General features: G+C 51.0%; 1 protein-coding gene across 1 annotated transcript in view; it reads left to right on the top strand.

The window, feature by feature from the left end:
• ADCY3 (adenylate cyclase 3) overlaps positions 1-27,864 on the top strand; it is an 89,454-nt gene that overhangs the window by 42,451 nt on the left and 19,139 nt on the right. The window contains exons 3-7 of the mRNA XM_007455506.1: positions 23,015-23,145; positions 23,536-23,647; positions 23,824-23,951; positions 26,302-26,460; positions 27,232-27,409. Of these exons, the coding sequence (XP_007455568.1) occupies positions 23,015-23,145; positions 23,536-23,647; positions 23,824-23,951; positions 26,302-26,460; positions 27,232-27,409 (708 nt within the window). The remainder of the gene's footprint in view (positions 1-23,014; positions 23,146-23,535; positions 23,648-23,823; positions 23,952-26,301; positions 26,461-27,231; positions 27,410-27,864) is intronic.

Genomic DNA, 27,864 nt, shown 5'->3' with positions numbered 1-27,864 from the left:
TCATTATATTTTCTTTTTATGTGTCATTGTGTATGGGATTTGTGTTCCTTTTTTCATTACTGATATTGGTAATTTGTGCCTTCTGTTTTTAATTTTTTTCTTAATTTGTCTTACTAAGGTTTATTAATGTTTTAGCCTTTTCAGTGAAACACCTTTTTGGTTCTTTTTGCATTTTTATAATTCATTAATTTATGCTTCTAACTTTGTATTTCCTTTTGTTGGGATTAATTTAGTGTTCTTTTTTACCTTCTTGAAATGGAACTGATATAGCTAATTTCCAGCATTTCTTTTCTAAAACATGTACGTATGCTATAGATTTCCCTCATTACAGTGCTTTAGCTTTATCCCGCAAGTTTTGATATGTCATATGCCTGTTGTCATTTAGTTCCGTTTTCTAAATTCTAAACTTTATATTTTCTAAATCCATTGAGATGCCTTTGATCCATGAGCTATTTAGGAGTACATTAATTTCCAAATATCTGGGGAATGTTTAAAAGTTATCTTTTTATTATTGATTTTTAGCTTCATTTGACTGCGGTCAAAGAATATGCTTTGTATGATTTTAGCCCTTTGAAATTTGTTGAAACTTGATTTTTGACCTAGCATGTGATTGGTTTTGATGCAGTTAAGAATAATGTACATTCTACAAAATGTATCAAAATGTCTTTCAGAAATGAAATAAGGTCAATAAATGTCAATTAGGATTCATTTGCATCTACCCCAAAGTATTTTTTGCCTCTTTGGTCACAGTGCAAAGACCTCACAACACTTAATTCCCCCTCCCCAATACTTTCTGGCCACTGTAGTATATTTTATTTTATTATTTATTTATTTCAGGTTTTTAAAAAGTCGGGGTATAGATGATTTACAATATTTTGTTAGTTTCACACGTACAGCATTGTGATTCGATTGTAATGTATTTTGTGTAATTATGTAATTCGATTGTAGTGTAATTCAACATATGTTTTAAGCCCCACAAAAGTCTCATAAAATTATAGTCTTATAGTCTTCTACAGTTAATATTCATTACCTACGTTTGCCCATATTTTACCCTCTCAGTTACACTCCATTTCTTCTTCATTGCTGTGCTTCCATCTTCTTGAGGAATTCCTTTTAATATTGCTTTTCAAGTCGGTCTGTTGGCACTAAATTCTCTCCATTTCTAATTGCTAGAAGTGTGGGGGGTTTTTTTGTTTTGTTTTTCCTTTTTTTTTTTTTTTTTTTTGCGGTACATGGGCCTCTCACTGTTGTGGCCTCTCCCGTTGTGGAGCAGAGGCTCTGGATGCGCAGGCCTAGCGGCCATGGCTCACGGGCCCAGCCTGCTCCGCGGCATGTGGGATCCTCCCGGACCGGGGCACGAACCCGTGTCCCCTGCATTGGCAGGCGGACTCTCAACCACTGTGCCACCAGGGAAGCCCGAAGTATGTTTATTTTTATTTCAATTTTGAAGGTCATTTTTTATCAGATATAGAATTTAAGGTTTCTGGATTTTTACTTTCTGCCCTTTGAAGGTGCCTTTCTGTTATCCTCGGGCTTCCAGCTGTAGGACAATAGTGTTGCTCCATTTGTTCTTTATTTTTTGAAGTATAGTTGCTGTATAATATTATGTAAGTTACAGATGTACAATATAGTGATTCACAATTTTTAAAGATTATACTCCATTTATAGTTATTATAAAATATTGGCTATATTCCCCGTGTTGTACAATAATACTGTTGCTCCTTTTAAACTAATGCATATTATTTTCCTCTGGTGGCTTTTACTGTTTTTTTTTTTTGTCCTCGGTTTTAGTTTGCCTAGGAGTTTTCTTTTGAAGTTACCCTGTTTCGTTCTCAAAGAGCTTCTTGCATTGATGGCTCGATGAAAATTTTTAGCCAGTACCTTTTTGTAGCTTCTCCATCATTCTGTCCTTTCCTTCTATGACTATAGATATCTTTATTAGACATTTCTACCATGTTCCATAAATGTCTGGATGTTCCTTTTTTTCTTTCTGTGCTTCAGACTGAATATTTTTACTGACGTAACTTTCAGTTTACTAATCCTCTCTTCTGCTTTGTCAACTCAATGGTTGAGCTCATCTCTTGAATCCTTAACTTCCGTATTGTACTTTTTTCAGTTCTAGAATTTCCATTTTATTTTATTTTATTTAAAAATATTTCCATTCGATTTTTAAAAATAGATTTGAATTCTCTGGTTAAGTTCCCCATTTTGTCATCTGTTTTTAGAACCATATTAAACATTTATTTTAAAGTCTTTGGCAACCATGGTATCAGAATACTGATGGGTCTGCTTTTCTCTCTTGACTTTTGGTCCTGTCTTATGGCATCCTGGACTTTTAATTAACACTGGATATTGTGTATGGAAAATAATAGCAACCCTGAATGATGTTGTGTCTCTCCAGACACGATTACTTTTCTTGCAGCAGGTGGTTATAGTAGGGTTAGCTCAGACTGATCCCATGTGGGGGTGAGAAGATTTAAAGCTGGGTTCAGTGAGCTGGTCTGTTTCTGTTCTGTGCCTACTCTTAGGAAATACCCCTTCAGGGGTCTTGACTGAAAGGGTGTCCTCCTCTTGAGGGACCCTGAATTCCTCAGCATTAAGAGACTGCCAAAACTATCCTTTGATTTTTAGCCTCCTTTCTGTCACTTTCTGCTTGGATTTTCGGTCTCTTGCCCCATACGGCTTAGGGATTGGCAAATGCCTCAAGGGGAGTAGTTGTAGAGAAAGTCAGGCTTGCTTTTCTATGGTTCTCTTCTGTCCAGGATCTCACCCCTCTACTCTGCGTTGGAATCCTTGTTCACCAGTTATTGTTTCTCCAGCCCCTCGGCTGGAGAGAGCCATTGCTCTCTGTTCAGACTCTCAACCCTGGTCTCAAGGGAAAAAGTGGCAGAGTGTGTTGGACTCACTTAAATGTGTCTCTGTTCCCTCAGAGGGCTTGTGCCCTGAAGTCCTAGCTGTCTTGGTTGTTTCCTGTTGCCTTGAGATAGCTGTCCTTTTGTGTTTTATCCGGCTTTTATAGTTGTTCTTGGCTAAAGGGTTGGTCTGATACAAACTCCTCTATAAGAAGCAAGAGTCGGACATTACTTAAAATATTTTAAGGTTTATTTCAGAGTAGCCAAAAGTGTACATATTATTAAATTACAAAGGTATGAAAAAAATTGTACCATGGAAAGTAAGTTTCCCTCTGTATATCATCCACTTTCCCATCTCTCAGACAACCACTGTCATCTCTGTTGTGTATCCTTTCAGAGCTATTCTATTGCCAAGTCGTTGTATATAGGCACACCTTGCTTTATTGCACTTCACTTTATTGATTGTGCTGTGCAGATACTGAATTTTTTTTTTTTTTTTAACAAATTGAAAGTTTGTGGCGGCAATTCCCTGGCAGTCTGGTGGTTAGGACTCTGTGCTTTCACTGCCGAGGTCCTGGGTTCAATCGCTGGTTTGGGAGCTAAGATCCCACAAGGCATGGCGTGGCCCAAAAAAAAAAAAGAAAAGGAAAAGAAAGTTTGTGGCAACCCTGAATCAAGCAAGTCTATCAGCACCATTTTTTCCAACAGCATTTGCTCATTTCATGTGTCTGGGTCGCATTTTGGTAATTCACACGATATTTCAAACTTTTTCATTATTATTATATTTGTTGTGGTGATCTGTGATCAGTGATCTTTGATATTACTATTGTAATTGTTTTGGGGGACCACGGACTGCGCCCCTATGATATGGCAAACTTAATAAATATGTGTGTTCTGACTGCTCCACTGACCGGCCATTCCCCCATCTCTCTCCCTCTCCTCGGGTGCCCTATTTTCTGAGATACAACAATATTGAAATGAGGCCAATTAATAACCCTACAATAACCTCTAAGTGTTCAAGTGAAAGGAAGAGTCACGTATTTCTCACTTTAAATCACAAGCTGGAAACGATTAGCTTTAGTGAGGAAGGCGTGTCGAAAGCCAAGATAGGCCAGAAGCTAGGCCTCTTGCACCAGTTAGCCAAGTTGTAAACGCAAAGGAAAAGTTCTTGAAGGAAATTAAAAGTGCTATTTCAGTAAACACAAGAATGATGAGAAAGCAAGAGTGTCTTATTGCTGATACGGAGAAAGTTTTAGTGGTCTGGATAGAAGAAGAAACCAGCCACAACATTCCCTTAAGCCAGGGCCTAATCCAGAGCAAGGCCCTGACTCTCTTCAGTTCTGTGCAGGCTGAGAGAGGTGAGGAAGCTGCAGAAGAAAAGACTGAAGCCAGCAGAGGTTGGTTCCTGAGGTCTAAGTTCTAAGGAAGAAGCCATCTCCATAACATGAAAATGCAAGATGAAGCAGCAAGTGCTGATGTAGGAGCTGCAGCAAGTTATCTAGATCTAGCTAAGATCATAAATGAAGGTGGCTGCACTAAACAGTGGGTTTTCAATGTAGATGAAACAGCCTTCTATTAGAAGAAGATGTCACCTAGGACTTTCATAGCTAGAGAGGAAAAGTCAATGCCTGGCTCCAAAGCTTCAAAGAATGAGCTGACTTTCTTATTGGGGGCTAAGGCAGCTGGTGACTTGACATCAAAACCAATGCTTGTTTACCGTTCTGAAAATCCTAGGGCCCTTAAGAATTATGCTAAGACCTGTTGAGACCTAATGCTGAGAAAAAAAGATTCCTTTCAAAGTACTACTGCTCAATGACATGCACCTGGTCACTCAGGAACTCTGATGGAGATGAACAAGGAGATTACTGTTGTTTTCATGCCTGCCAGCATAACATCCATTCTGCAGCCCATGGATCGAGTAATTTCAACTTGCGGGTCTCATTATTTAAGAAATACATTTTGTAAGAGGCTATAGCTGCCATAGAGAGTGATTCCTCTGATAGATCTGGGCAAAGTAAATTGAGAACCTTCCAGAAAGGATTCTTTATTCTAGATGCCATTAAGAACATTCGTGATTCATGTGAAGAGGTCAGACTATCAATATTAACAGGAGATTGGAAGAAGCTGATTCTAACCTTTGTGAATGACTGAGGGGTTCAAGACTTCAGTGGAGGAAGTAACTGCAGACGTGGTGGAAATAGCAAGAGAACTAGAATTAGAAGTGGAGGCTGGGACTTCCCTGGTGGCGCAGTGGTTAAGAATCCACCTGCCAATGCAGGGGACACAGGTTTGAGCCCTGGTCTGGGAAGATCCCACATGCCGTGGAGCAACTAAGCCCCTGCACCACAACTACTGAGCCTGTGTTCTAGAGCCCGTGAGCCACAACTACTGAGCCCGTGTGCCACAACCACTGAAGCCCACGCACCTAGAGCCTGTGCTCTGCAACAAAAGAAGCCACCGCAATGAGAAGACCACACGCTGCAACAAGAGAAGCCACCGCAATGAGAAGACCGTGCACCGCAACAAAGAGCAGCCCCTGCTCGCTGCACGAGAGAAAGCCCGTGCACAGCAACGAAGACCCAGTGTAGCCAAAAATAAATAAATAAAATGAATCAATGTATTTAAAAAAAAAAAAAGAAGTGAAGATGTGACTGAATTGCTGATGAAACTAATGGATGAAGTGTTGCTTCTTATGAATGAGCAAAGAGGATGGTTTCTTTTTTTTTTTCTTTTTTCTTTTTGAGGTACGTGGGCCTCTCACTGTTGTGGCCTCTCCCGTTGCGGAGCACAGGCTCTGGATGCGCAGGCTCAGTGGCCATGGCTCACGGGCCCAGTCGCTCCGTGGCATGTGGGATCTTCCCGGACGGGGGCACGAACCCACCTCCCCTGTATCGGCAGGCAGACTCTCAACCACTGCGCCACCAGGGAAGCCCAAGGATGGTTTCTTGAGGTAGATTCTACTTCTGGTAAAGATGCTGTGAAGATTGTTGAAATGACATCAAAGAATTTAGAATATTACCTAAATTTAGTGATAAAACAGTGGCAGGGTTTGAGAGGATTGACTCCAGTTCTGAAAGAAGTTTTACTGTTGGTAAAATGCCATCAAACAGCAATACATGCTACAGAGAAACCATTCGTGAAAGGAAGCGTCCGTTGACGCTGCAGACTTCGTTGCCGTCTAATTCTAAAACAAGACATTGCCACAGCTACCGCCACCTTCAGCAGCTACCACTGATCAGTCAGCAGCATCAACATCAAGGCAAGACCCTCTGCCAGCAAAAAGATCACGGCTCGCTGAAGGATTAGGTGATTGTTAACGAGTTTTAGCAATGAAATCTTTTTTAAAATTAAGATACATGCATTGGTTTTTTTTGATATGCTATTGCACACTTAATAGACTACAGAATAGTGCGAACATAACTTGTATATGCACTGGGAAACCAAAATAATTCACGTATTTGCTTTATTGCAGTATTCGCTTTATCTTGATGTTAGGTTTATTGCAGTGTTCTGGAACTGAACCCGCAGTATCTCTGAGGTGTGCCTGTACAGACTTTTCACACACAAATGGTAGTATGTTCACTCTTCTGCACTCCATCTATTCACCTAATCCCTTAGAGAGGGTTCTAAGTCCATATTGCAATTGCCTCATGCTTTTTGTGACAGTACTGTATTCCATTATATAGAGGTAACATCATTTATTTAAAAGGGCTCCTGTAGGTAAGCATTTAGGTTATTTCCAATTTTTTGCTACTGCAAACATTGCTGTAATAGACATCTTTATAGGGACACCATATTATACGTGTACAAATATATCTGAAAACTCAAAACCTAGAAGTGGAATTGCTGGATCAAAGGGCATGTGCATTTTTAAAATTATATATATATATATATATATATATATATATGTCTGTATATGTGTGTGTATGTGTATACATATATGTGTGTGTATATATATATGCATATTTACTGTGGTAAAATATACAGAAGATAAAATTTACCATTTTAATCATTTTGAAGTGTATGAGTTCAGTGACATTAAGTACATTCACAACATTGTGCTGCCATCACCACTGTTCGTTTTCAGAGCCTTTTCATCATCCCAAACAGAAACTCTATACACATTAAATATTAACTCCTCGGCCTCCTCTCCCCCAGCCCCTGACAACCACTATTCTACTTTGTCTTTATGAATTTGACTGTCCTAGGTACCTCATATAAGTAGAATCCTACACTATTTGTCCTTTTGCGACTGGTTTATTTCACTTAGAATAATGTCTTCAAGGTTCATCCATGTTGTAGTATGTATCAGAATTTCATTCCTTTTTAAGGTTGAATAATATGCCATTGTATGTATGTAACATGTTTTGTTTATCCAGTCATTTGTTGATGGGCTCCACCTTTTAGCTCTTGTGAATGGCTGCCATGCACTATTGGTGTACAAGTATCTGTTTGAGTCCCAGCTTTCCAAGTCTTTGGGGTATAAACCCAAGTGGAATTGCTGGGTCATATGGTGGTTCTGTATTTAACTTTTTGAGGAACCAGGCACGTGCATTTTTCGTGTTGATAAATATTACCAAATTGTCTCATAGAGTTCAAACAATTTACACTCTTCCCAGGAATGAATGAGGGTGGACTTAGGCACTTAAGTTTTCCTTGTTTATCTAGAAAAGACTTCTTTGCTTTTGGAACCCTGCAGCTCCCCCCAGGGATGCCTATTTGAAAACCCCAGCTGCAGGGAACAGGCCCCAAGGCAGTGGTAACATCCTGTGGGCTGTTGCCTGCTGTTTCCTTATTTGGCTCAAGTCACAGCCAGGTAAACACAGGTTTGGAAGAGTTTCTTTTCTTTTTCAGTATACGTTATATGATATTTGATCAAAATAGACAAGTATAAAGAAAAAATACTGATAGAGGCATATTCCTTCAAGTCTTTTTTCCTTCTGTGTTTGAGAGAGTTTTAACCCTGATTATAAAAGTAACATCTTATTCTCAGATGTAGCAGTTCAGAACCAGATATCCAAGTCTTATGCCCGTCTCGTATGGTTATTATGGAAGCTCAGTGTAAAGGGTTTTTTAGCACAGTGCTAAAGAGTAGGCAGTGAACTGTCTACCGTCATATTATTGTTGTTGGATACATTTTGAAGATACAGAGAAGTAGAATAAAACCTCCCATAATCCAGGGGTTACATTTAAAAATAATTTTTAAAAAATAGTGTGTTAAATTGGGTTCTCAGCGAGAAAAGGCTTTCAGGTTTGCTGGATTTTTTTTTTCCCCTTTTTGTTGAGGTGAACAACGTATAACATAAAATTAACCATATTGTACAATTTAGTACATGGCAATGGCCCCAGCCCAGGGGACGCTGGCCAAGGAGGAGCCACGAGGCAGGATGGGAGCTGGCTGTGGCAGGTGCACCCTTTGTCCATAGTTCCATTCGGGACAGAGCTTGCTCCCTCCCCAGGCGTCGGGGCTGACGTAGCGAGTGGTGTGGGCTCTGGGCTGATTTTACATCCCAGGAATGTCAGCTGATGTGTCTCTGGAGCTGAGTGCAGGCCACTGGAGAGGTTGCACACTCCCATTTCACTTTCCTCCTGCGAAAGCCCCTCGTGAGAATAAAAATGAGATAATAGATGGGAAAAGGCTTTGGAAAGGGCTGCAGAAAGTCCTAGTGGGAGAGGAAACAGAAGCTGGTTTGGCCACCTATGTACTCACATTTGTTTAAATGCCTTTTTTAAAAGTTCCCAATTTGCAGGGGAGACCTCCTTTCAGAATTTAGTTCTCAGGGTCCGTGTCTCCCCTTTTCTTTTGCTGGCGAGTGTCTATCTTGTCTTCTAAACTGCTTTGGGAGGAGGCACTGTGTGTGGCCTCCAGCCGTCCTCTCGGCGTCAGGAGCCCACCCCGATCCTCTGGTTCTGTCCTCTTTGCTGCTGTCACCTGGGAGGTTGGGCTCTCCTTTGCTAAGATGAGCAGCCACCTACTGACGGCGGGTGACGCCCGGTGGGTGGGCCGCCGGCCTCATCCCTGGCAGGTGCTCAGCTTGTCGCCTCTGCCGGGAGGGATGGGACCTCATGGAGTTGAGGCTCTGTGAGCGTGGCCCTGGCAGGCGAGGGCTCTCGTTGCGTTGCCGAGCGTGTATCTGGCGCTTTAGGCCGTCCAGTGGCATTGACCGGACTTCAGGCCTGTCTCCAGCTTCTCCTCGGCTCCACAGGCCTGTTAGGGTCGAGCAGGAGGCCCAGAGGAAGGAGCTGGAGTTGTTTTTCTTTATCCCCATGTGACCATAACTCGAAGGTTTAGTTGGGGACCTTGAGGGTTGCTAAGCGCCCCCACTGCCACCTGACAGCTGCAGGCACCCGGGAAATCCACTCAGTTCACACCCGTCGCCAGGCGCAAACTCTAGACTTCTGAGCCTTTCAGAAGCACATACTCGGAATTGCTTCCCAGGGAGTGGGAGGTGGGTGGAGGAGGATGGAGGGATGATGGGGACACGGCAGGCTTGCACTTCCTTCAGATCACGTTCGGTTAGGAAACCAACCTGGTCCTCACCTGGGGAGGAAGCTGCAGCCGGGCACCTGGGGGAGAACCCAAGGCTGCCTGTGCGGGGTTCTAGGCCAGAAAACCATCCACCGCCACCCGTACCCACCTAGGGCCAGGGGTCAGATCACCGTCTTCCATGGTGCCCTGGGGAACTCGGTGTGGGTGAGCGCTGGGGGCCCTCCCCTCTGGGGGAACGCAGACAGAGCAGTCGCTTCTGCCTCTCCTGCTACTCCACCCCAAAGCCCAGAGCACCTTGGACTAGGGGTGGTGTTTCTTCTTTGTTCAGGAGTGTTTCCCTGGGTGGGTGACCTTCTGCCCTTGAGCAGGTCACCCCTTCATTGTGAGACTCAGACTTCTCTGGTAAGAGAAGCTTGGGACTGGGACTGCTGCCATTTCAAAAGCGCAGTTTCTGGTCTTTCTGAAGGTCTCTGACCTCTGGCCAAGCCTGCCTCACTGTTCCCTTCAAGACCTTTAGCTGTGAGGATAAGGTGTAGAGTGACCTCAGCCTCAGTTGGTGGGGAGAGGGGAGTCAGAGTGACAGAGACAGAGAGATGAGGGGGGCTGCCTCCTAGCCTGGGGGTGGGTTTCTAGTGTCAGCCCTCAAAGTGCCAGCTGTCGTCCTGGCAACAGTGGGGCTGGGGCTGGGGACCTGCCTCCTGTGTCACCGCACGTCGTTGTCACAGCTGATGGAGGCGGGGCAAACCCATCGTTTACTTGACGGGAATCATGGAGGAAACCCCCTGACAGCAGCCTCCAAAGATGCTTGCTGTCTTAACTCTTCACAGAACCACTCACGAGTATTTTTTAGTTTTTAGTTTAGCCTTGGAGACCTCTTGGTTTGAGAAAAGCCAGAAGGTGAATTTCCCATGGTATGAAGTAGGCATCAGTGCTTCTGTCGGTTCCAGTTCTCACCTCTTGGATTTCACAGAATGTTCTTCATTCTAACATTCCAGGATTTAGCAGAACAAGCCCACGTTAGGTGATGCACATGATGAGCCCACAGAGGACAGACTGTTCTAAGGCCGTGGAGGGCCCCTGCCGGTGGGGGGACATTTGCTGGGTCGGGGGACTGGGCGCTGGTGGCACTGCTAGTGCATGGCCCCGTGTCTGGGCTGTGGCCTCCGCGCTGGCTCCCTGCCGGGCTCTGGAGGGTCCTGGGCCCAGAGACGTCCTCCAGCAGTGTTTTTCTCTCCACACAGTTGTAGAGTCTACGGTCGGGGTCCAGTCTGGTCCACGTTGTGGTGCGTCCCCACCTTTATCTGGCTGTAAAGATGAAGTTTTGTTTAGTAATAGGAGTCGTTTTTTTGTTTGTTTGTTTGTTTTGTTTTTAACAATTACTTCTGCCCAGTCTTGAGCTGAGTTTTTACTGAATTATCTCATTTAATCATCACGACAAAACCCAGAAGGGGAGTTGGCCCTCCCTCCCCGTGAGGGCCTCTATTTGGGAGATCTACTTGAGGAGAATTAGGTGAGTAGTCCCCAGACTACATCTGGCCTGTCAGTTTCTGTTTTGTTTGACCTGCCCAGAGCTTCAGAAATTTCTAATACTTAAAAATTTGGACATTCTGTATAAAAACTTGTGTTTCTGACTGCCTTGAGAAATGGAAATGTCTGACAACACAGGGTGCAGAGTGAAGCTTGCATTCGTATCCGAGCCAGGCCACTTACTTGCCCCATGACCTTGAGCCAATTACTTATGCCCTTTGAGCCCCCATTTCTTTGTCTGTGAAATGGGAACAGAATAGGATTGTCAGACTGTCTAAAAGAGAGGATTCGTCCCACAAATATTTGAGGCACGCTTCTAGACACTGGGGATACAGTTGTGAACAGAACAGATTCTAGTGGGGGAGACAGTCATTAAACAAATGCTATGTTAGGAAGTAGGACAGGCAGTGGAGAAAAACAAAGCAGGGGAAGGAGCATAGAGCCCGCCAGAAGTGAAGGGAGGTTGCTGTTTAATATCGTGTGGCCAGAGAAGGCTTTCTGATAAGATGAGATTGGAGCAGAGACCTGAAGGCAGTGAAGGTGTGAGCCATGCAGTGATCAGAGAAATGAGCAGTAAGTGCAAAGGCCCTGTGGTATGTTCATAGGATGTCAAGGTGGTCAGTGCAGATGGAGCAGAAGTGAGGGGATGAGAGGTAGGAGGTGAGGCAGAGAGGTGATGGGGGCCAGATTCTACAGGGCCTCATTAGTACCTTGGCTTTTCCCTTGAGGGAAATGGGAGACATTGGAGGGTTGTAGGTTTTAAATGGATCCGTCTGGCTTATGGTGGAGAAGAGATAGCAGTGGAAGCAGGGAGACCAGTCAGAAGCATTGCAGTAATTTTTGGTGAGAGAGGATAATGGCCCAGAGCAGGATGGAGGTGATGAGGAGGACAGAGGATTCTGGGTATGTTTTGAAGGCAGAGCCAACAGGACTTACTGCTGGGTAGAACGGGAGATGAGAGAGTGGAAGTCAATGATGGCTCTAAGGAGCCTGCAGGTGAGCTGCTGCTTCGGGTCCAGGACGGAAGCAGGTGACGTGTGCTTCCATGGCAGACATAGTAGCAGTCTTTTCCACTGATCACAGACGTGACCTCGGCATCCTTCTCAACACAGTGCTCCAGGCAGCTGCTCCCTGTTCCTCCAAGTTGGACTTAATTGCTGCAGCAGTGTTCTAGAGCTGTCTAGCCATTTGTGACTATTTAAATTAAAATTAGTTAAAATTTTAAAATTAAAAGTCAGTTCCTCAGGACTTACCTGGTGGTCCATTGGTTAAGACTCTACGCTCCCAACGTAGGGGTCCCAGGCTTGATCCCTGGACAGGGAACTAGATCCTGCATGCTGCAACTAAAGATCCTACACACCGCAGCTAAAGATCCTAGGTGCCGAAACAAAGACCTGGTGCAGCTAAGTAAATAAATAAATAAATACTAAAAAAGCAACAAAAAAAGTCAGTTCCTCCATTGCACTGGCCACATTTCATATGCTCAGTAGCTCCATGTGGCTGGTTCGTGGCTACCGTATTGGAGAGCACGAATTACAGAGTATTTCCGTGACTGCAGAAAGTGCTGTTCTAGAGAGTGATGGCTTGCCTCTTGGGCCACGTCCCCTAGTTAACAGCTCATTAACTCATCAGACCTCTAAGGAGCACCCTCCTTGTGCCAAGCTCTCTTGGTGAGGGCTCCAGATGCCACACATGTGGGGTGTCTTTGGGCCCAAAGGGCAGTCTCCTGAGATAGTGGTCACGTTGGCCCACAGTGGCCCATCTCTGGGGACTGCGCAGGAGCCAGGCAGATGACCAGCAGCTGCACTGGCTCAGCATCCCCTCTCCCACTCTAGCAGGGTAAGGGTTCTGGGCTGACCCTGGGTCTGTGTGGTTTCTGGGCTGTTCTCCCAACACTGAGATTGAATGTGTTCCTGCTTCCGTCTTGCAGCCCGTCTACCTGGGAGACTCTGGGCTGCTGGCTTGGAGCCTGTTTTGCAATGGAAGGTCTTGTTTAAAGATATGCGGGTCTTTGAGTTACACAGCCTCTCCCTCCTCTGAACTCTCATGGCCTTTGGTAGAAGACAGCAGAGCACTCCTGTCCTGTGAGACCAGCCACTTGGCAAGTGACTTGACTGCCCTGCTCATCCAAGCTCTTGGGAGTACGGTTTACATTTGAGCTTCACAGCATGTAGCTTGGGGACTTGCCTAGATGACCAGTGATTGTTCTTTGATGACTTTGAGTGACCGAGGTCATGACCATGTCTTTTAGATGGGGCAGCACGTGTGGGCCCCTACTCTACAGGGCGGCTGTCTGCTCACACAGAAGCGGCAGCGCTGGGGCATCCAGATTTCACATGATGTGGTCCTGTGTCCTCTCATCAGGGAGAGAGGAGTCGTTTGGGCCCTGACCTCCCTGGGCTAAAGGCCAGGCCCTACCCTGCGTTTCCTTCCTCCTGCTGCCTCCTCTGCTCAGGTGCTCAGGCCAGGATGGGCACCTGGGGGGGTCCAGTGACCTTTTGGCTTTTAAGTGCCTAGAAACTCCAAGAACGTGGACAGATCAGGACCAGAACAGACACGTTTGCAGACAGCTGTGGGTCTGCTCACAGCCTGTTGTGGTGACATGTATTTGTGTGTGTGTGTGTACCCCGTAGGACACACACATTCTTTAAATAGACAAGCAGACTTAACAGGCTTACTTTGTACAGACACTGGACACACACACTCACAGACGCACATGCACACGTACCAGCCACCTGGGCACTGTAGGTCTCTCCACTTAAATCTGTCTTCCTCCCTCTGCCCCTTTCACAAGGATGTTGTAGAAACTTAGCTTCTCATCAGCCAAGCTCGTTTATCCAAATCCCTGGCGGCCACCCTGCTGTAATTAACTCCTGAAGATGCCTCATCAGAGTATCAGCTGTAACAACTCGGGGCCCCTCGGAGTGGTGCTGGCCTCCTCCTATCTCAGTCCTGGGGTAGCAGGAAGGCGAGGACTGGCGTGCTTGATCCGTCCCTTCCCAGAGCCTGGCCGAGACCATGCTGACAGTGCCCTGGCCGGGCTCACGGCTCACTTGAGCAGCTCGGCATGTAACCGTTTACAGATGAGGAGACCCCAGCCCAGGAGGCCGAGCATCCTGCCCTGGGGCACTGTGGTCTTTTGTCCCAGAGACCAGGACCCCTTGCCCCACCCAGTCTGCTCACCTGCCTGGGGCAGGCCTGGGTCCTTCTCGCTAGGATCTGGGTAGTTTTCTGCTCTACCCATGAAGCCTACTAGAAACTTCCTGTCTCTTTCTGGACTGTGTCCGATTCTTTTCCCAGAGGGCCAGGGCCTTGCCTTCCGTTGCCGTGTGTTTTTAGGATGAGCCTTGAGGGCTGGGGAGAGGCTGCGTGGGGCCCTTCACCCTCCTTCTTTCTCCCTGTGGAGCCGTGTCTCAGCCCCCGAGCCCCTGAGTCCCTGTCCTCTGCTGGTGGTTCCATCCGTGGTTGCCCCCTCCTGCCGTCTTCTCACGCGGTGTCTGGGGACGAGAGGTCACCACCTCTGGGGCAGCACATTCTTTGTTTGCACTGTTTTGGCTTTTAGAGAGTTCTCCCTCCGCGGGAAGCAGCAGTCTGTTCCCCGCAGTCTTCCCTCCTGGGGCCTTCAGAGCAAGCTCATCCCTTTTCCGTTCCTCAGACTTTAATTCTCCATGGGGCCGCACATCCCCCTCTTCTCTGGGCTGATTCCCACCCACCCTCAGGTGACTGGACTCCGGCTCCCTCACCACAGGGTCACTCGCTGACCAAGGCCCAGGAGATCTGTTTCTTTGTTGGAGGGAGGACCCAGAAGCTCCACCACCTCCTCTTTCAGGACCTTAACTTCTATTAAGGGCCAAGGGGTCTTGTGTAGGCATCATTTTATGCTGTGAATTCATTTAAAATCTAATAGCATCTCAGATGGCCCGACTTTTCCCCCAGGGTTGATACACTGTGTCCCGCCCCCACTCTGTTCTCTGGCAGTTGGTGTTGGGGACTCAAGTACAGGTTATTACATTTACCCCCTTTGAAGTTGATCCCCTCTACGTTTTACCAGATTGCTCTGGAGGAAAGTCCATATTAACCAGTTGTCCTAGTGACATGCCATCCACACATTTTACAGATACATGGTCTGTATCTTCTGAAGTGTTCCTCCTGGAAAAATTTCCACTTTGAACAAAGAGAGAGATACTTAAGAGAGAACCCATTTTACACATGAGCAACCAAGGCCGAAGGGGCAAAGTGTATGCCCCAGGTCACAGGGGCCTTAGCGGCCCGACCCCAGCTCCGTGATTTTTTGCTCTGCCGCTCAAAGCTACTTCTCTTCCTTCTGACAAGATTTTTAAATCTTTAAAATGCTTTGTCTGTTCAGCAGAGTCTGCTTTGGAGTTAGTCATTATTATCTCCACGTCTGTCTCTTCAGCCTCCAACTTCCATTCCTTCTTTCGGTCCAGACCATCAGACTTTAAAAGTAGCTTCAAGGTAAGGAAATGTCATTTTCCCACAGTCCAGTTTTCTGGCAGACTTCCACCGTGTCACTTAAAGTCATGATCCAAGAGTGAAGCAAGCACATGCCAGAACTTCAGGGCACCACAAGCCTGAAAAGGCACAGTCCTGAAAAAAGTGCCCTCTGTGCTCATGTCATTTTTATAAAGGAGAGATGATAGGAAGGGGCCTGGAGTTGATCACAAGAATTCACATGATAATGAAATGCTGAGCATTAGAATTCAAAATACCAGGAGTTTTAAAGAGGTTGGGGGGGTGACAGTTTCAATTCAGTTTTGAAAATATTACAAAACAACTAATTTAAAAAATAAAAAAGGGTTAAGGGAGAAGAAAAACTAAATGAAAAGATTATCCAAATTATTGAGCATCCTCCACCTGCCCACTGTATCCGTTCCTGATAAACTTTGATCACATCTTCCTCTTTACTCCCAGTTCTTTGGGACTGTGGTCATCAGTGGTTTTTGGCTTTCCTGGAGGAGCCTGGGTGAGTGTTGGACCTCTGCATCTTTGACCGTATGAGTCCAAGTTTCTGGAGGTGTGTTGCCATTTCCACCTTGACATGAATCACACTGCTGTCCTATCCTCTGGGTTTCAAGTGTTCTGCTTCTTTCTTTCTTTTTTTTTTTTTTTTAGGAATCCCCCTGCTGTCCTATCCTCTGGGTTTCAAGTGTTCTGCTTCTTTCTTTCTTTTTTTTTTTTTTTTAGTATCTTCCTTTTTAATATTTATTTTATTTTATTTTATTTTTATTTTTATTTTTTGGCTGTGTCAGGTCTTAGTTGAGGGATGCAGGGTCTTCACTGAGGCATGTGGGATCTTTTGTGGTGCACAGGCTTCTCTCTAGTTGTGGCATGTGGGTTTTCTCTCTCTAGTTGTGGTGCATGGGGTCCAGAGCACGTGGGCTCTGTAGTTTGCGGCACGCAGGCTCTCTCATTGAGGTGCGTGAGCTCAGTAGTTGTGGCACGTGGGCTTAGTCCCCCTGTAGCATGTGGGATCTTAGTTCCCTGACCAGGGATCGAACCCGCATCCCCTGCATTGGAAGGAGGATTTTTTTACCACTGGACCAGCAGGGAAGTCCCCATTCTGCTTCTTTCTAATCCACAAGTCCCGGTTGAGGTTTTTGCCTGCTGCTCGGACATGGCCTTGGAGGTGGGGGTCTCCAGCAGTGACCTCGGCAGCAGGATCTCTCTCTGGGTGTACCGATCAGCTCCTCTCCACTACAGGACCATGACTGTGCCTTTCCCCTTGCTTTCCTTTCCTTCATATCCTTCTCAAATGCTCATAAAGTGGTGCTTCCAAACTTCAGTGTGGTCACCAGTCACCTGAGGATCCTTGGGCCTTGCTGGGTGAGCCCCAGGTGATGCTGAGACTTCCCCTCTGCAGGCCAGACTTGGGGTCATGAGGCCTTGGTACCGTGGGATGGGCTCAGCTGTACCAGGGGACCTCCCAGCGCCTAGACGTCCAGGGACTCATCAGAAGTTTCTGCTCCTCCAGTAGCAGCGTCAAGTGATGCCAAGGTTCGCACAGGAACCACGCACCTCTGGGCCCTTTGCGGTCAGTCCAGTGGCAGCTCACTGGACCGTAGGAGAGACCTGGTGGCACCCCCGTCTAGGTGAGCCCCTCTGGAGCTGCTGCAGTTGGCTTCTCTTGCAGCTTTGGGGTGATCCAGCGTCTCAGGGTCCTCACAGCTGGTCACTTCCAGAGCCCACTGTCAGTCACTGAGGCAGAGCTCTCCGCACCGACCCCCTCCTCCTCCCCTCGGCCTGTGGGGAATGGGGGATGGGCTCAGGGAAGTCTCCTGGCCTGCCCAGCACTGAGCCCAGGCGTCCCCTGCGTCCGCCCCAGCAGCACCCTCCCCCTCCTCCTCTGCTGACCGTCAGGAAGAGTCCCAGCGGCTGCCCTGGCCCGGCCCGCTCTCCCCGGTGCCCCGATGTGGTCTGGTGAGCCTGGGCCAGAATGCTGAGACACCCACAGAGGACCCACCCTCCCACACAACAGCACAGGGACCGGGGCCCACAGGATGTTCTGGTGGGCTCATCCCCAGGGGAGCCGTGTTGTCAGGTCCTTACCAGATAAGATTTGGGCACTTCTTTTTCTTCACATTCATAGCAGAACAACGTCCAGTGCAGGTGAGAGAGTCAGAGTGTGAAAAGTAGGTCTTTTGGTGGAGAAAAACCCACCAGTTCCATCGGCCAGGGAGCCCTGGGTCCACGTTCCGGGTCTGCCACTACAGCTGAGGAACCGGGACAACCCGCCTAACCCCTCCACGCCTCGATTTGGGCACCTGCAAGGTGGAGGCAATATGACGTGTTTGTGAAAATATTGGGTAGGTGAGAAAATTTTAGGGAAGAAGTGGGACGATCTTGATGCTGGTCGTTAGTGGCCACTTGCCTGGTGACTTGCTGTGCTTCTGAGAACTGCAGCAAGAAGCCAGCTCAGGGCGCCCGTGCTATCACGTGGCTCCCTAAGAGAGGGCCACTGCCTCCTTCCCTCCCGTTTCACCGGGGACTGTGGTCTCCTGCTTGCTTCGCACCTGACCGTCAGCCTCCTTTCTCAGGTTATAGCCAAGCAGATGTGGGAGTCTGGAGGCAGATCAGTGGCCTTGCAGGGACGATCCATTTCTGAGAAAACTGGTAGTTACAGACACGCTGGGGTCAGGGTCACAGCTGGAGGCAACAGGAAGTTTTGTGTTTATTTCCAGTTTAAAACATACTTTAAAAAAGCAGCAGCAGCAGTATAACAACCATATAGCAGTTTTGAAAAGCATGTAAAGTTTTCTCTTAATTCCATCTCTCACATTGTTACCCTTTTCTGTCTTGCGTATATCCTTCTGCCGTCACCTTCACAGAATACAGTTTCATGTCTTGCTTTTCTCTCTCATCATTTTCTTGTAACAGTTTTCACCAATATCATTTTTAAGGTTGCATAATCTTCCATCCAGAGGATGTGTCACAATCTAATTATCCATTTTCTGGGCATTTGGGCTGCTTATAGTTTTTTCCACAAGTGTAAGTGATGCTGCATTAAAGTTTTCTTACACATAAATCTTCTTACTTCTTTTGGATTATTTCTGTTGGATAAATTCCCAGAAGAGCCATTAATGGGTCAGAGGCTTAGAACATTCTTATGACTCCCAAAACATATAGCAACTGCTATTTTAGTGAGAGCAGGCTCTGCCTGTCTGCTGGGGAGACCAAGACACATCCCCCAGCTCTGGGCCCCGAGGATGCCCTGGGTGGCTCCTGTCCTGTCCACCCCTGTGCCCTCTGTGGGACCCACCAGGCAAGTGCACTTGGATCCCAGCCTCCTTCCTTCTCCAAGGACATGGATGAGGGAGGTGTTGGGGTCTTCAGCCTGGACTCTGAGAATGGATGTCAAGGATCCTCTGTGTGTGTGTGTGAGGATTTTTCTAGAAGATCCATCATTAGCATCATACACTCTTAAAAGAGGCCAGGATCCAGGAATGGGTTGAGAACCTCTGAAGTGTAAGGGCAAACAAAGTCAGCATCTGTAGAGACACTGGGATGAAGTGGGTGTAGGTAGGGAAGGGGATGAGCACACCTGGGCAGGGGCCGGGGGCTCTGGAGAGGTGGCAGGTGGGTGAGGAGGGGCCGTTCCAGAGAGAGTGACGCCAGAGCAGAGAAAAGCAAATAGTCCTGCTTGTCTACCCAGGAGGGGCCACCGAGGAAATCAGGGGGAGCTGGGGCCAGGAAGGCAGGTGGGTGTCACAGGGAGGAGGCCTCGGTGCCGCGGAGAAGCACACGGGTGGGGAGCCATCCATGGGTGTGAAGTTCAGACGTGGAAGGTGGCGGGGGAGGGGAGCAGAGCCTGGCTGTCACAAAGGTCCTGGGGTTGCGACGTGGGCCCGGCCCCTCCTTCGCTGCCCACTTGGCCACTTTCTTGCCCCTGCCCTCCACCTACTAGAATGTTCTTTCCTGTCCAGTCCCGTGGCAGCTGCCAGTTGCATTTCTTCTCATCTGACAAATTGTTTGTTCTTTTTTCTGTGTATGCCTATTTCTTATTTAAGACTCATCAGAGTGACTTAAGGTGGACTCTGCCTGCTAACCTTTTGAGGTTGACCATAGGGTTGCCGTATACCACACGGGTCAATTGGTAGCCTTCATTTACAACCACAGCTGCTTTCTTGTTATTTGAAAATTTGACATTTAAGGGTTATCTGCTTTCAGAACTCGTCTATTCTCTCTTTTTTTAAAAAAAACATTTATTTATTTGGCTGCGCCAGGTCTTAGTTACGGCATGCAGGCTTTTTAATTGCAGCTCGCCAGCTCCTTAGTTGCGGCACCCAGGCTCCTTAGTTGTGGCATGCATGCGGGATCTAGTTCCCTGACCAGGGATCAGTCGGGCCCCCTGCATTGGGATTGCGGAGTCTTAACTACTGGACCACCAGGGAAGTCCCAGAACTCATCTCTTCTCTTGCAAAAAGTTACAGAATAACGTGATGCAAAAAGTGAAAATTCCCCACGTGGCACCCCCAGAGATAAGCTCATGGCCTCCGTGCTCTGTGGACCTCCTAGGCACCTGGGTTCTGGGTGTCAGGGCTGCCCTGCTTTGTGCTTCTGCTGCTGCCTTTATCCTGCCCTTGTTGACAGTACTGGAGCCCAGGCCATGCTAGGATAGGGCAGTGCGGGTCGCCTCCGGGGAGGCCCAGCTTGTTTCCAGGGAAATTGGGCCACGGGCACCTCACAGGGTTGCATTGCATTCTGACGTCCCCAAGGTTCCCAGGGAGCTGAGTGGCTTTTCTGGGAGGACAGAGTTCTGTGGAAGAGCCTGAGGGGGGCGTGGGAAAGGCCTGCCTGTGTCGGGGGTGGCTGCTGAGGCAGGCCCCGCCACGCTGTGACTTTCCTGCTTCTCGGCGTCCTGTGGCCCCCCTCTGCTCTTCCCAGCCTGCAGGCCCTGCCCAAGCCCCCTCACATGTCTGCCTCTTCCCTGTGTTGGCATGTATCCCGCATGCACGTTGAGGGGAGAAAGGGTGAGATGCGTGTGAAAGGCAGGATCCTTCTTGGTGTCCCCTTATCATCCTGTCTGGACCAGACAGAGCTCACAGGGCCTGGCCGAGGGACCAGAAGGTTTCCTGCTGACCCTGACATCCCTCTGGAGCTCTTCAATGATAAATCTATGGCCAGCTTGGAAGCCCCAGGGGAAGTTTAGACCTTGTCTTTCTGAGACACCTTCTGTCTCAGTGCCTCAGTGACACTTCGCATCAAATGACACAAGAACAGCTAAAGTATATGGAGCACTTGCCGTGTGCGGACACCGTTTTAAGTGCTTTATGGTAACGAGTCACTCAGCCCTCCTGTTTTACGGGCGAGGACACCAGGGCACGGGGAAGTTTAATGATGGCCTGGCATCACGCGGCGAGTGGCAGGGCTCGGGTCTGAGCCAGGCGGTCGGACCCTGTCCCTGCCAGCCTGGCATGGGCAGGGCCGCACGTGGGGCGGGCTGGGAACCCTGGGATTCCTGCCCCAGCCCTCACTGCTGCCCCTCAGCCCTGGCTCCTTCTCCCGCTCAGGACCCCAGCAGCTCTCTCCACAGGCCACCCTCGAGAGCACGCAGGGCCTCGTGTCTCTGGCTTTTCTTGAAAATCCTCCCGGAGGCTCATCTTCTTCCCAAGCTGAGAGCTTTGCCATGGCGGCAGCTTTGCCACGGTGGCAGCTTTGCCACGGCGGCAGCTTTGCCACGGTGGCAGCTTTGCCACGGCGGCAGCTTTGCCACCGCGGCAGCTTTGCCACCACGGCAGCTTTGCCACCGCAGCAGCTTTGCCACCGCAGCAGCTTTGCCACCTGCTCTGCTTGGGCTGCAGGGCCCCGGGAGGCTCGGTTGCTGCTTCCTGGGCTCAGGTGGAGCCAGGCAGGGCACACTGGAGTTATTTTGGCTTCTCATTCCTGAGCTGTAATGGTGCCACCCGCGAGGTTCTTAACAGTGGAAGAGACATTGCTGTGGAAATGGGACGGGTAATAGGAATAACCACTGTCCATGCTTCAGGCTAGAGCCAGTGCCAGGCATGCTGAGCAGAGGGGGCTCACCTTGTTACGGTGGTATTCACCGCAAGAAAGAGGATTGATTTTCCCCGTGAGAACAGAGATAGGGCACAGGGACCTACCTCCCTGTGTGATGGCGAGCAGGTGGGGGGCTCCTGGCCTGCGGACCTTCCTAGGAGGAGGAGGGAGGGGCCGCGCCCACCGCTGAGCCATCTTCTCCAGGGGAGCTGAGGTCCCAGTCCTCTGGCTCAGGGGGGACAGAGGCCCAGGTACGCCGCCAGACTCCCGGGGGCCTCTTGCCTGCGCCCACCAGAGGAGAGGAGTCGACCTCTACGCCTCAGGCTCCTACCCCAGGGCAGCTGTGTCTGAAAGGCGGGTAGAGCTGGGTTTTCTGGCCTCAGGGCCCACTGAACACAACAAAGGAGTCCAGGCCCGTGGTGGAGGTGTGTCCCCGCTCCTGTACCGCTGGGCTGGCGTCACTGCTGAGGCCTGGGACCTGCAGCCTGAGTTTCACTGTGGCCCCTGACCCCTGGTCAGACCCCAGGTGCTGAGGACGCGGGTCTTGGTTTTCTGGCCACCCCTCCTGCCCCAGGTAGCTCCCGGCCCTAGGTAACTGGACATAGCACTCCCGGATCCGCGCGCCCCGCCCGTCCCCTCCTCCCCTTTCAGCGGCTGACCCTGCAGCACTGGCCTGGTCACCCGGAACTGCTCCACCCCGGGGTCAAAGGCTGCGTCCTCCAGCCACATCTCTTGTTCCCCCAGTCCCCTCTGCCTCCTTCTGCACCCACACTTTTCCCAGGCTGACCTCACTTCCCGCTGCCTCATCCCGCGGGCCTCGGTTTAGTCGCCTCCCCGCCATTAGCGCAGTTCTCTTGCTCCCTTACCGTTTCCATCCTGCAGACCTGCACCTGAGGTTCTCCCTCAGCCTCTCCCACCGTCCTCCAGCGGGCACCACCGTCACCTCCCTCCCCTCCCGGGGGCACAGGGCAGTTCCTTCCCGACAAGTTGCCGCTGCCTGCATTTCCCCCTCCTCTGACCCACCCTCTAGCACCCCCACCGTCACTTGTCTCCTCTCTCCTGTTCCTGCTGCTGGGTCTAACCCGCGGCTTCTGAGTTACAGGCTCAGCCCACTAGCCACCAAGCATCTGCCTGCAGGGCGGCCCTGCACGGGGCCCTCCAAGGCACGTCCTGGACTCACTCGTCTCTGTAGCCTGGCACCTAGCGTGGTACCTGGCACGTTGTAGGTCTCCAGACACATTGAATCTGGATTCTCGAGTGATGGCCCTGTGCAACGTGGGGTGTGGGTCACACAGAAGCCCTACCCTCAAGGGCACACGTAGGTACTGTCACCCTTCCTGTGGTATTGGGGGTGCTTTGGAGGCACAGAGCCAAGCCTGGGGTTCTTCACGGGGTTCTGAGCTCTGTCCGTGCTCTGAAGGCGCTCCGGTCCCGGTACTGCGTCTGCTCAGGGAAGGAGGCGGCCTGTCCTGGGCCTCTGGCTGCTTCCCAGTGAGGGGCGTGCACCGCAAGGTCTCTGCGGAGGGTCACCTGGCTCCTGGTTGACACCTGTCACCAGGATAAGGGCGTTTCTTCCCAGAGTGTCCGCGCCTGCCCCTGCCCTCCCCACTCAGTCTCTCCTCCCCCACAGGAGAACCTTATGCTTTCCATCCTGCCCAAGCACGTGGCAGACGAGATGCTGAAGGACATGAAAAAGGACGAGAGCCAGAAGGACCAGCAGCAGTTCAACACCATGTACATGTACCGCCACGAGAATGTCAGGTGCGCCGGCTGCAGGCCTGGGCTCCGAGCGCAGGACGGGGGCTTTGGGGGGGTCGGCGGAGCACTGCGGGGTTCGAGAGTCTTCCCAGGCACTGGAAACACGGCCACCCCACAGTGTGAACCTCAGCCCCCGCAGGGGCCGCCTTGCTGCCAGATGTTGGGGCCGAGATGGGTCCCGTGGTCCAGGCCCGTCATTGTACAGACACCACCTGCGAGATAAGCTAAACGCCAGAGCCCTGAGTGCGCCGGGCACGTGTCAGGGTCTCACCGCTTCGGGGCTCGAGCGGGGACCTGGCCGCCTGAGGGCTGGAGCGGGAGCTGGCGGTGGGTGGCGTGGAGCCCGCTTGCCGCCGGTGTCCTCACCGCTGGGGCCTGCCTCCCCCTCCGCAGCATCCTGTTTGCCGACATCGTGGGCTTCACCCAGCTGTCCTCAGCCTGCAGCGCCCAAGAGCTCGTGAAGCTCCTCAATGAGCTCTTTGCCCGCTTCGACAAGCTGGCGGCCGTAAGTACCCCGATCCTCGCCCAGCTTTCTGGGGAGGGGTGGGGCCGCCATCCTTGTGACCTGGGCCTTCCCCTCCTCCTCCGGCTCCCAGGACTTCCGCCCACCCGTCAGTCCTCTGCTTTCTTTGCCCCTCACCCCCCCCTTGCCGAGGAGGCACTCAGGACCTGCCCTTTCAGAAATACCACCAGCTGCGGATTAAGATTCTGGGCGACTGTTACTACTGCATCTGTGGGCTGCCTGACTACCGCGAGGACCACGCCGTCTGCTCCATCCTCATGGGGCTCGCCATGGTGGAGGCCATCTCGTAAGTGGGGAGAGCGTGGGTCCCGGCTCTGGCACCAGCACGCCTTCCGTGCTGCTCTGTCTCGGTGGGCCCTGTGCATCCCGAGGCCCCCGAGCCGGGCTCGTCAGGGGATGAGGTGGGTGCGGCATGGTCAGTCCCAGGCTCTGGGCAGTCGGGCTAGGCTTACCTTCCTCACAGCTGAGGGAAACTGCAGCTTCCAGGGGATCCTTTTCTAGCTTTAGTCCACACTAGTTTTTTTCGGCTGGAAGGTGCAGTCATCATGAAATTCTGCCACCTTCCATTTGCTTTCTTTTCCTCTCAGTGTCCCCCCCCCCCATCTCTTCTTTCCATGTTTTCTCATCATGACCCCCCAGGACAGATAGGCTCAGAGATCTCCATGCCCATCTCTTGGATCAGGAAGCCCGAGTACAGCAGTGAAGTGACTGCTGAGGTCACGAGATGTTTGGGCAGCAGAGATGGGACTGGAACCCTGGCTTCTGAGCTCCGGCCAAGGCTCCTGCCTGCACCACTGTGAGCCTCTAGGGTGGTGAACTCTGCCTCCCCGGCTCTTCCCCACTGCTGTCACTGCACCTGTGGGCTTGGAGATCCCTGGTTGGGGGTGGGGTGGGGTGCGGGGGGGTGCTCCCTGCCATCGACTCAAGGCCTCTGGTGGGCCCTGGGTGGTATCAGCCCCCGCAAGCCCCTTGCTGAGTCCAGGAATTGGGTGTGTGCTGCGCCACCATCTCCAAGGGGGTGGTTTTGCATTTTTACTGTCTTCCAGGTTAAAGCCCCCTCTAGGATTGGCTGGAAAGAAGCAGATGCTGCCTTTCCCCTGGGGCCATAGTTCAGGATTTAGAGACTCTTACCTCTATTCCCATCACTGCTGGGCAAAGTGCTGAAATTCGTGTTTGTCTCCTCCTGGAGATCCTCCCCTCTGCACACACAGCACGTAGTGCAGGGCCTGGCACGTAGTAGGCCCTCAATGAAGGTTAGCTGCACAAATGAGTAAACGGATGGCTGCAAGAGAACAGTTGGAGGCCCCTCGGGGGCAGAGGGTCTCTGCTGTTTCCTGCCCCTCCATCCCCACCCCGAATCACACTGGCCTGTGCTTGCTGAATCTGGCCTTGGCCACTGCCTGCTGTAGCCCCAGCTGTGGGTGACTCAGATGTGGGCAGAAAGCAATGGGGGCAGCCTGTAGGCCCTGTAGCCTGGAGGGGAGGAAGGCTGTGCAGAATTCCTCCCACTGGGGGGCTGGGGAGGGGGCTGGCCACCTGGCTGTGGGCAGGCCTGACGCCTCCTCCTTTCTGTGTGTACCTGGCAGGTATGTACGGGAGAAGACGAAGACCGGGGTGGACATGCGAGTCGGGGTCAGTGTCCCCCCCCCCCATCTCTTCTTTCCATGTTTTCTCATCATGACCCCCCAGGACAGATAGGCTCAGAGATCTCCATGCCCATCTCTTGGATCAGGAAGCCCGAGTACAGCAGTGAAGTGACTGCTGAGGTCACGAGATGTTTGGGCAGCAGAGATGGGACTGGAACCCTGGCTTCTGAGCTCCGGCCAAGGCTCCTGCCTGCACCACTGTGAGCCTCTAGGGTGGTGAACTCTGCCTCCCCGGCTCTTCCCCACTGCTGTCACTGCACCTGTGGGCTTGGAGATCCCTGGTTGGGGGTGGGGTGGGGTGCGGGGGGGTGCTCCCTGCCATCGACTCAAGGCCTCTGGTGGGCCCTGGGTGGTATCAGCCCCCGCAAGCCCCTTGCTGAGTCCAGGAATTGGGTGTGTGCTGCGCCACCATCTCCAAGGGGGTGGTTTTGCATTTTTACTGTCTTCCAGGTTAAAGCCCCCTCTAGGATTGGCTGGAAAGAAGCAGATGCTGCCTTTCCCCTGGGGCCATAGTTCAGGATTTAGAGACTCTTACCTCTATTCCCATCACTGCTGGGCAAAGTGCTGAAATTCGTGTTTGTCTCCTCCTGGAGATCCTCCCCTCTGCACACACAGCACGTAGTGCAGGGCCTGGCACGTAGTAGGCCCTCAATGAAGGTTAGCTGCACAAATGAGTAAACGGATGGCTGCAAGAGAACAGTTGGAGGCCCCTCGGGGGCAGAGGGTCTCTGCTGTTTCCTGCCCCTCCATCCCCACCCCGAATCACACTGGCCTGTGCTTGCTGAATCTGGCCTTGGCCACTGCCTGCTGTAGCCCCAGCTGTGGGTGACTCAGATGTGGGCAGAAAGCAATGGGGGCAGCCTGTAGGCCCTGTAGCCTGGAGGGGAGGAAGGCTGTGCAGAATTCCTCCCACTGGGGGGCTGGGGAGGGGGCTGGCCACCTGGCTGTGGGCAGGCCTGACGCCTCCTCCTTTCTGTGTGTACCTGGCAGGTATGTACGGGAGAAGACGAAGACCGGGGTGGACATGCGAGTCGGGGTGCACACGGGCACCGTGCTGGGGGGTGTCCTGGGCCAGAAGCGCTGGCAGTACGACGTGTGGTCCACCGATGTCACCGTGGCCAACAAGATGGAGGCCGGCGGCATCCCCGGGTGAGCGCGCATTCCTTCCTGGGGCCAGGGGAGGGGACTGTCCCATCCACCCCTCAGGGTTGTGGCCCAGATGAGGGACAAGGGGCCTTGAGGAAGCAGCCCTTCCCACCCAGGAGCAGTGTTCTTCCAGGACCTGCCTCCTGGGCCTTTCCTGCCTGGGGCTCTGCAGGAGTCTGTTCTCCTGCCCCCTTTACCCTCTGCGGGGCCTCGGGGCTCTGAGGTCAGGGCTGGAGCTCCTTCAGTGTGCAGGTCACCCCGAAGGGCACTGTTAGCAGTAAGAGTCTCCTAACAGCTTCTAAGGCACCTGCACATCTTTCCTGAGTTCTTTACAGACTTGGCCAGTCAGGTGAGGCAGGCTCCACCCTCAGGGTGGACCAAGGATGTGTTGAAACCTTCCCCGCCTGGGTCAGGGGGCTTCTCTCGGAGGCAGTGACAGTTCTCTCCCTAGTGGTGACTCCCCAGAAATGGGTTATTACCCCCTGACAGCAGGTGTTGCAGCGGAGAATCACACCAGGTGGATGATAACCAGGCCTTCTGAACTTAGTGTTCAGAGCAGACTTCAAATTCCTTATCTCATTTGATACCCTCAGCAGCCTGAGGACAAACCGTCTTATGGATTGAACGCTGAGGCTCAGAGAAAGGGAGGTGCCGGGCTGCCTACACAGCCACTTAGTACCAGGACTTGCCCATCACTGCTCCGTCTCTGTCCCTGGGGGTATGGCGGGGGCTGCCACGAGGCCTGTTCTCAGGGCCCCTCTCGCCGGAACCCAGGCGTGTGCACATCTCCCAGAGCACCATGGACTGCCTGAAAGGCGAGTTTGACGTGGAGCCAGGTGATGGGGGCAGCCGCTGTGATTACCTGGATGAGAAGGGCATCGAAACCTACCTCATCATTGCGACCAAGCCAGAGGTGAAGAGGACAGCTGCCCAAAATGGCCTCAGCGGCTCAGTGAGTTCTCCACCCACCCCCTGGGCTGGGGGAGGGAAAGGCAGGGATTGGAGGCAAGATTGTAGAAGAGTTGGCAGGACTATGAGAGGTCCCACTAGCTGCTGAGTGTTGGAGCAAAGGGTAGAACGAGGTAAATATTTCGTGCCCAGTGTGAAGTCTGGGCTACAGTAAATGCTCTAAAGAACTCAGAAAAGCAGGAAGCTGTCCCGCAGAAAATTAGGAAATGTCGTGGCGGAAAGTGGAGCCCCATGAAATGAGACTTGACCTTGTCACAAAATGATTGAGTCTTCATATTTTAAGAGTGCTAGGGGACTTCCCTGGTGGCGCAGTGGTTAAGAATCCACCTGCCAGTGCAGCGGCCATGGGTTCGAGCCCTGGTCCGGGAAGATCCCACATGCCGCGGAGCAACTAAGCCTGCGAGCCACAACTACTGAGCCCGCGGGCCACAACTACTG

This window comes from Lipotes vexillifer, unplaced genomic scaffold (genome assembly GCF_000442215.2).
Source record: "Lipotes vexillifer unplaced genomic scaffold, Lipotes_vexillifer_v1.1 scaffold131, whole genome shotgun sequence".
Taxonomy (NCBI): Eukaryota; Metazoa; Chordata; class Mammalia; order Artiodactyla; family Lipotidae; genus Lipotes; species Lipotes vexillifer.
This window is presented reverse-complemented; position numbering and strand designations above follow the sequence as displayed.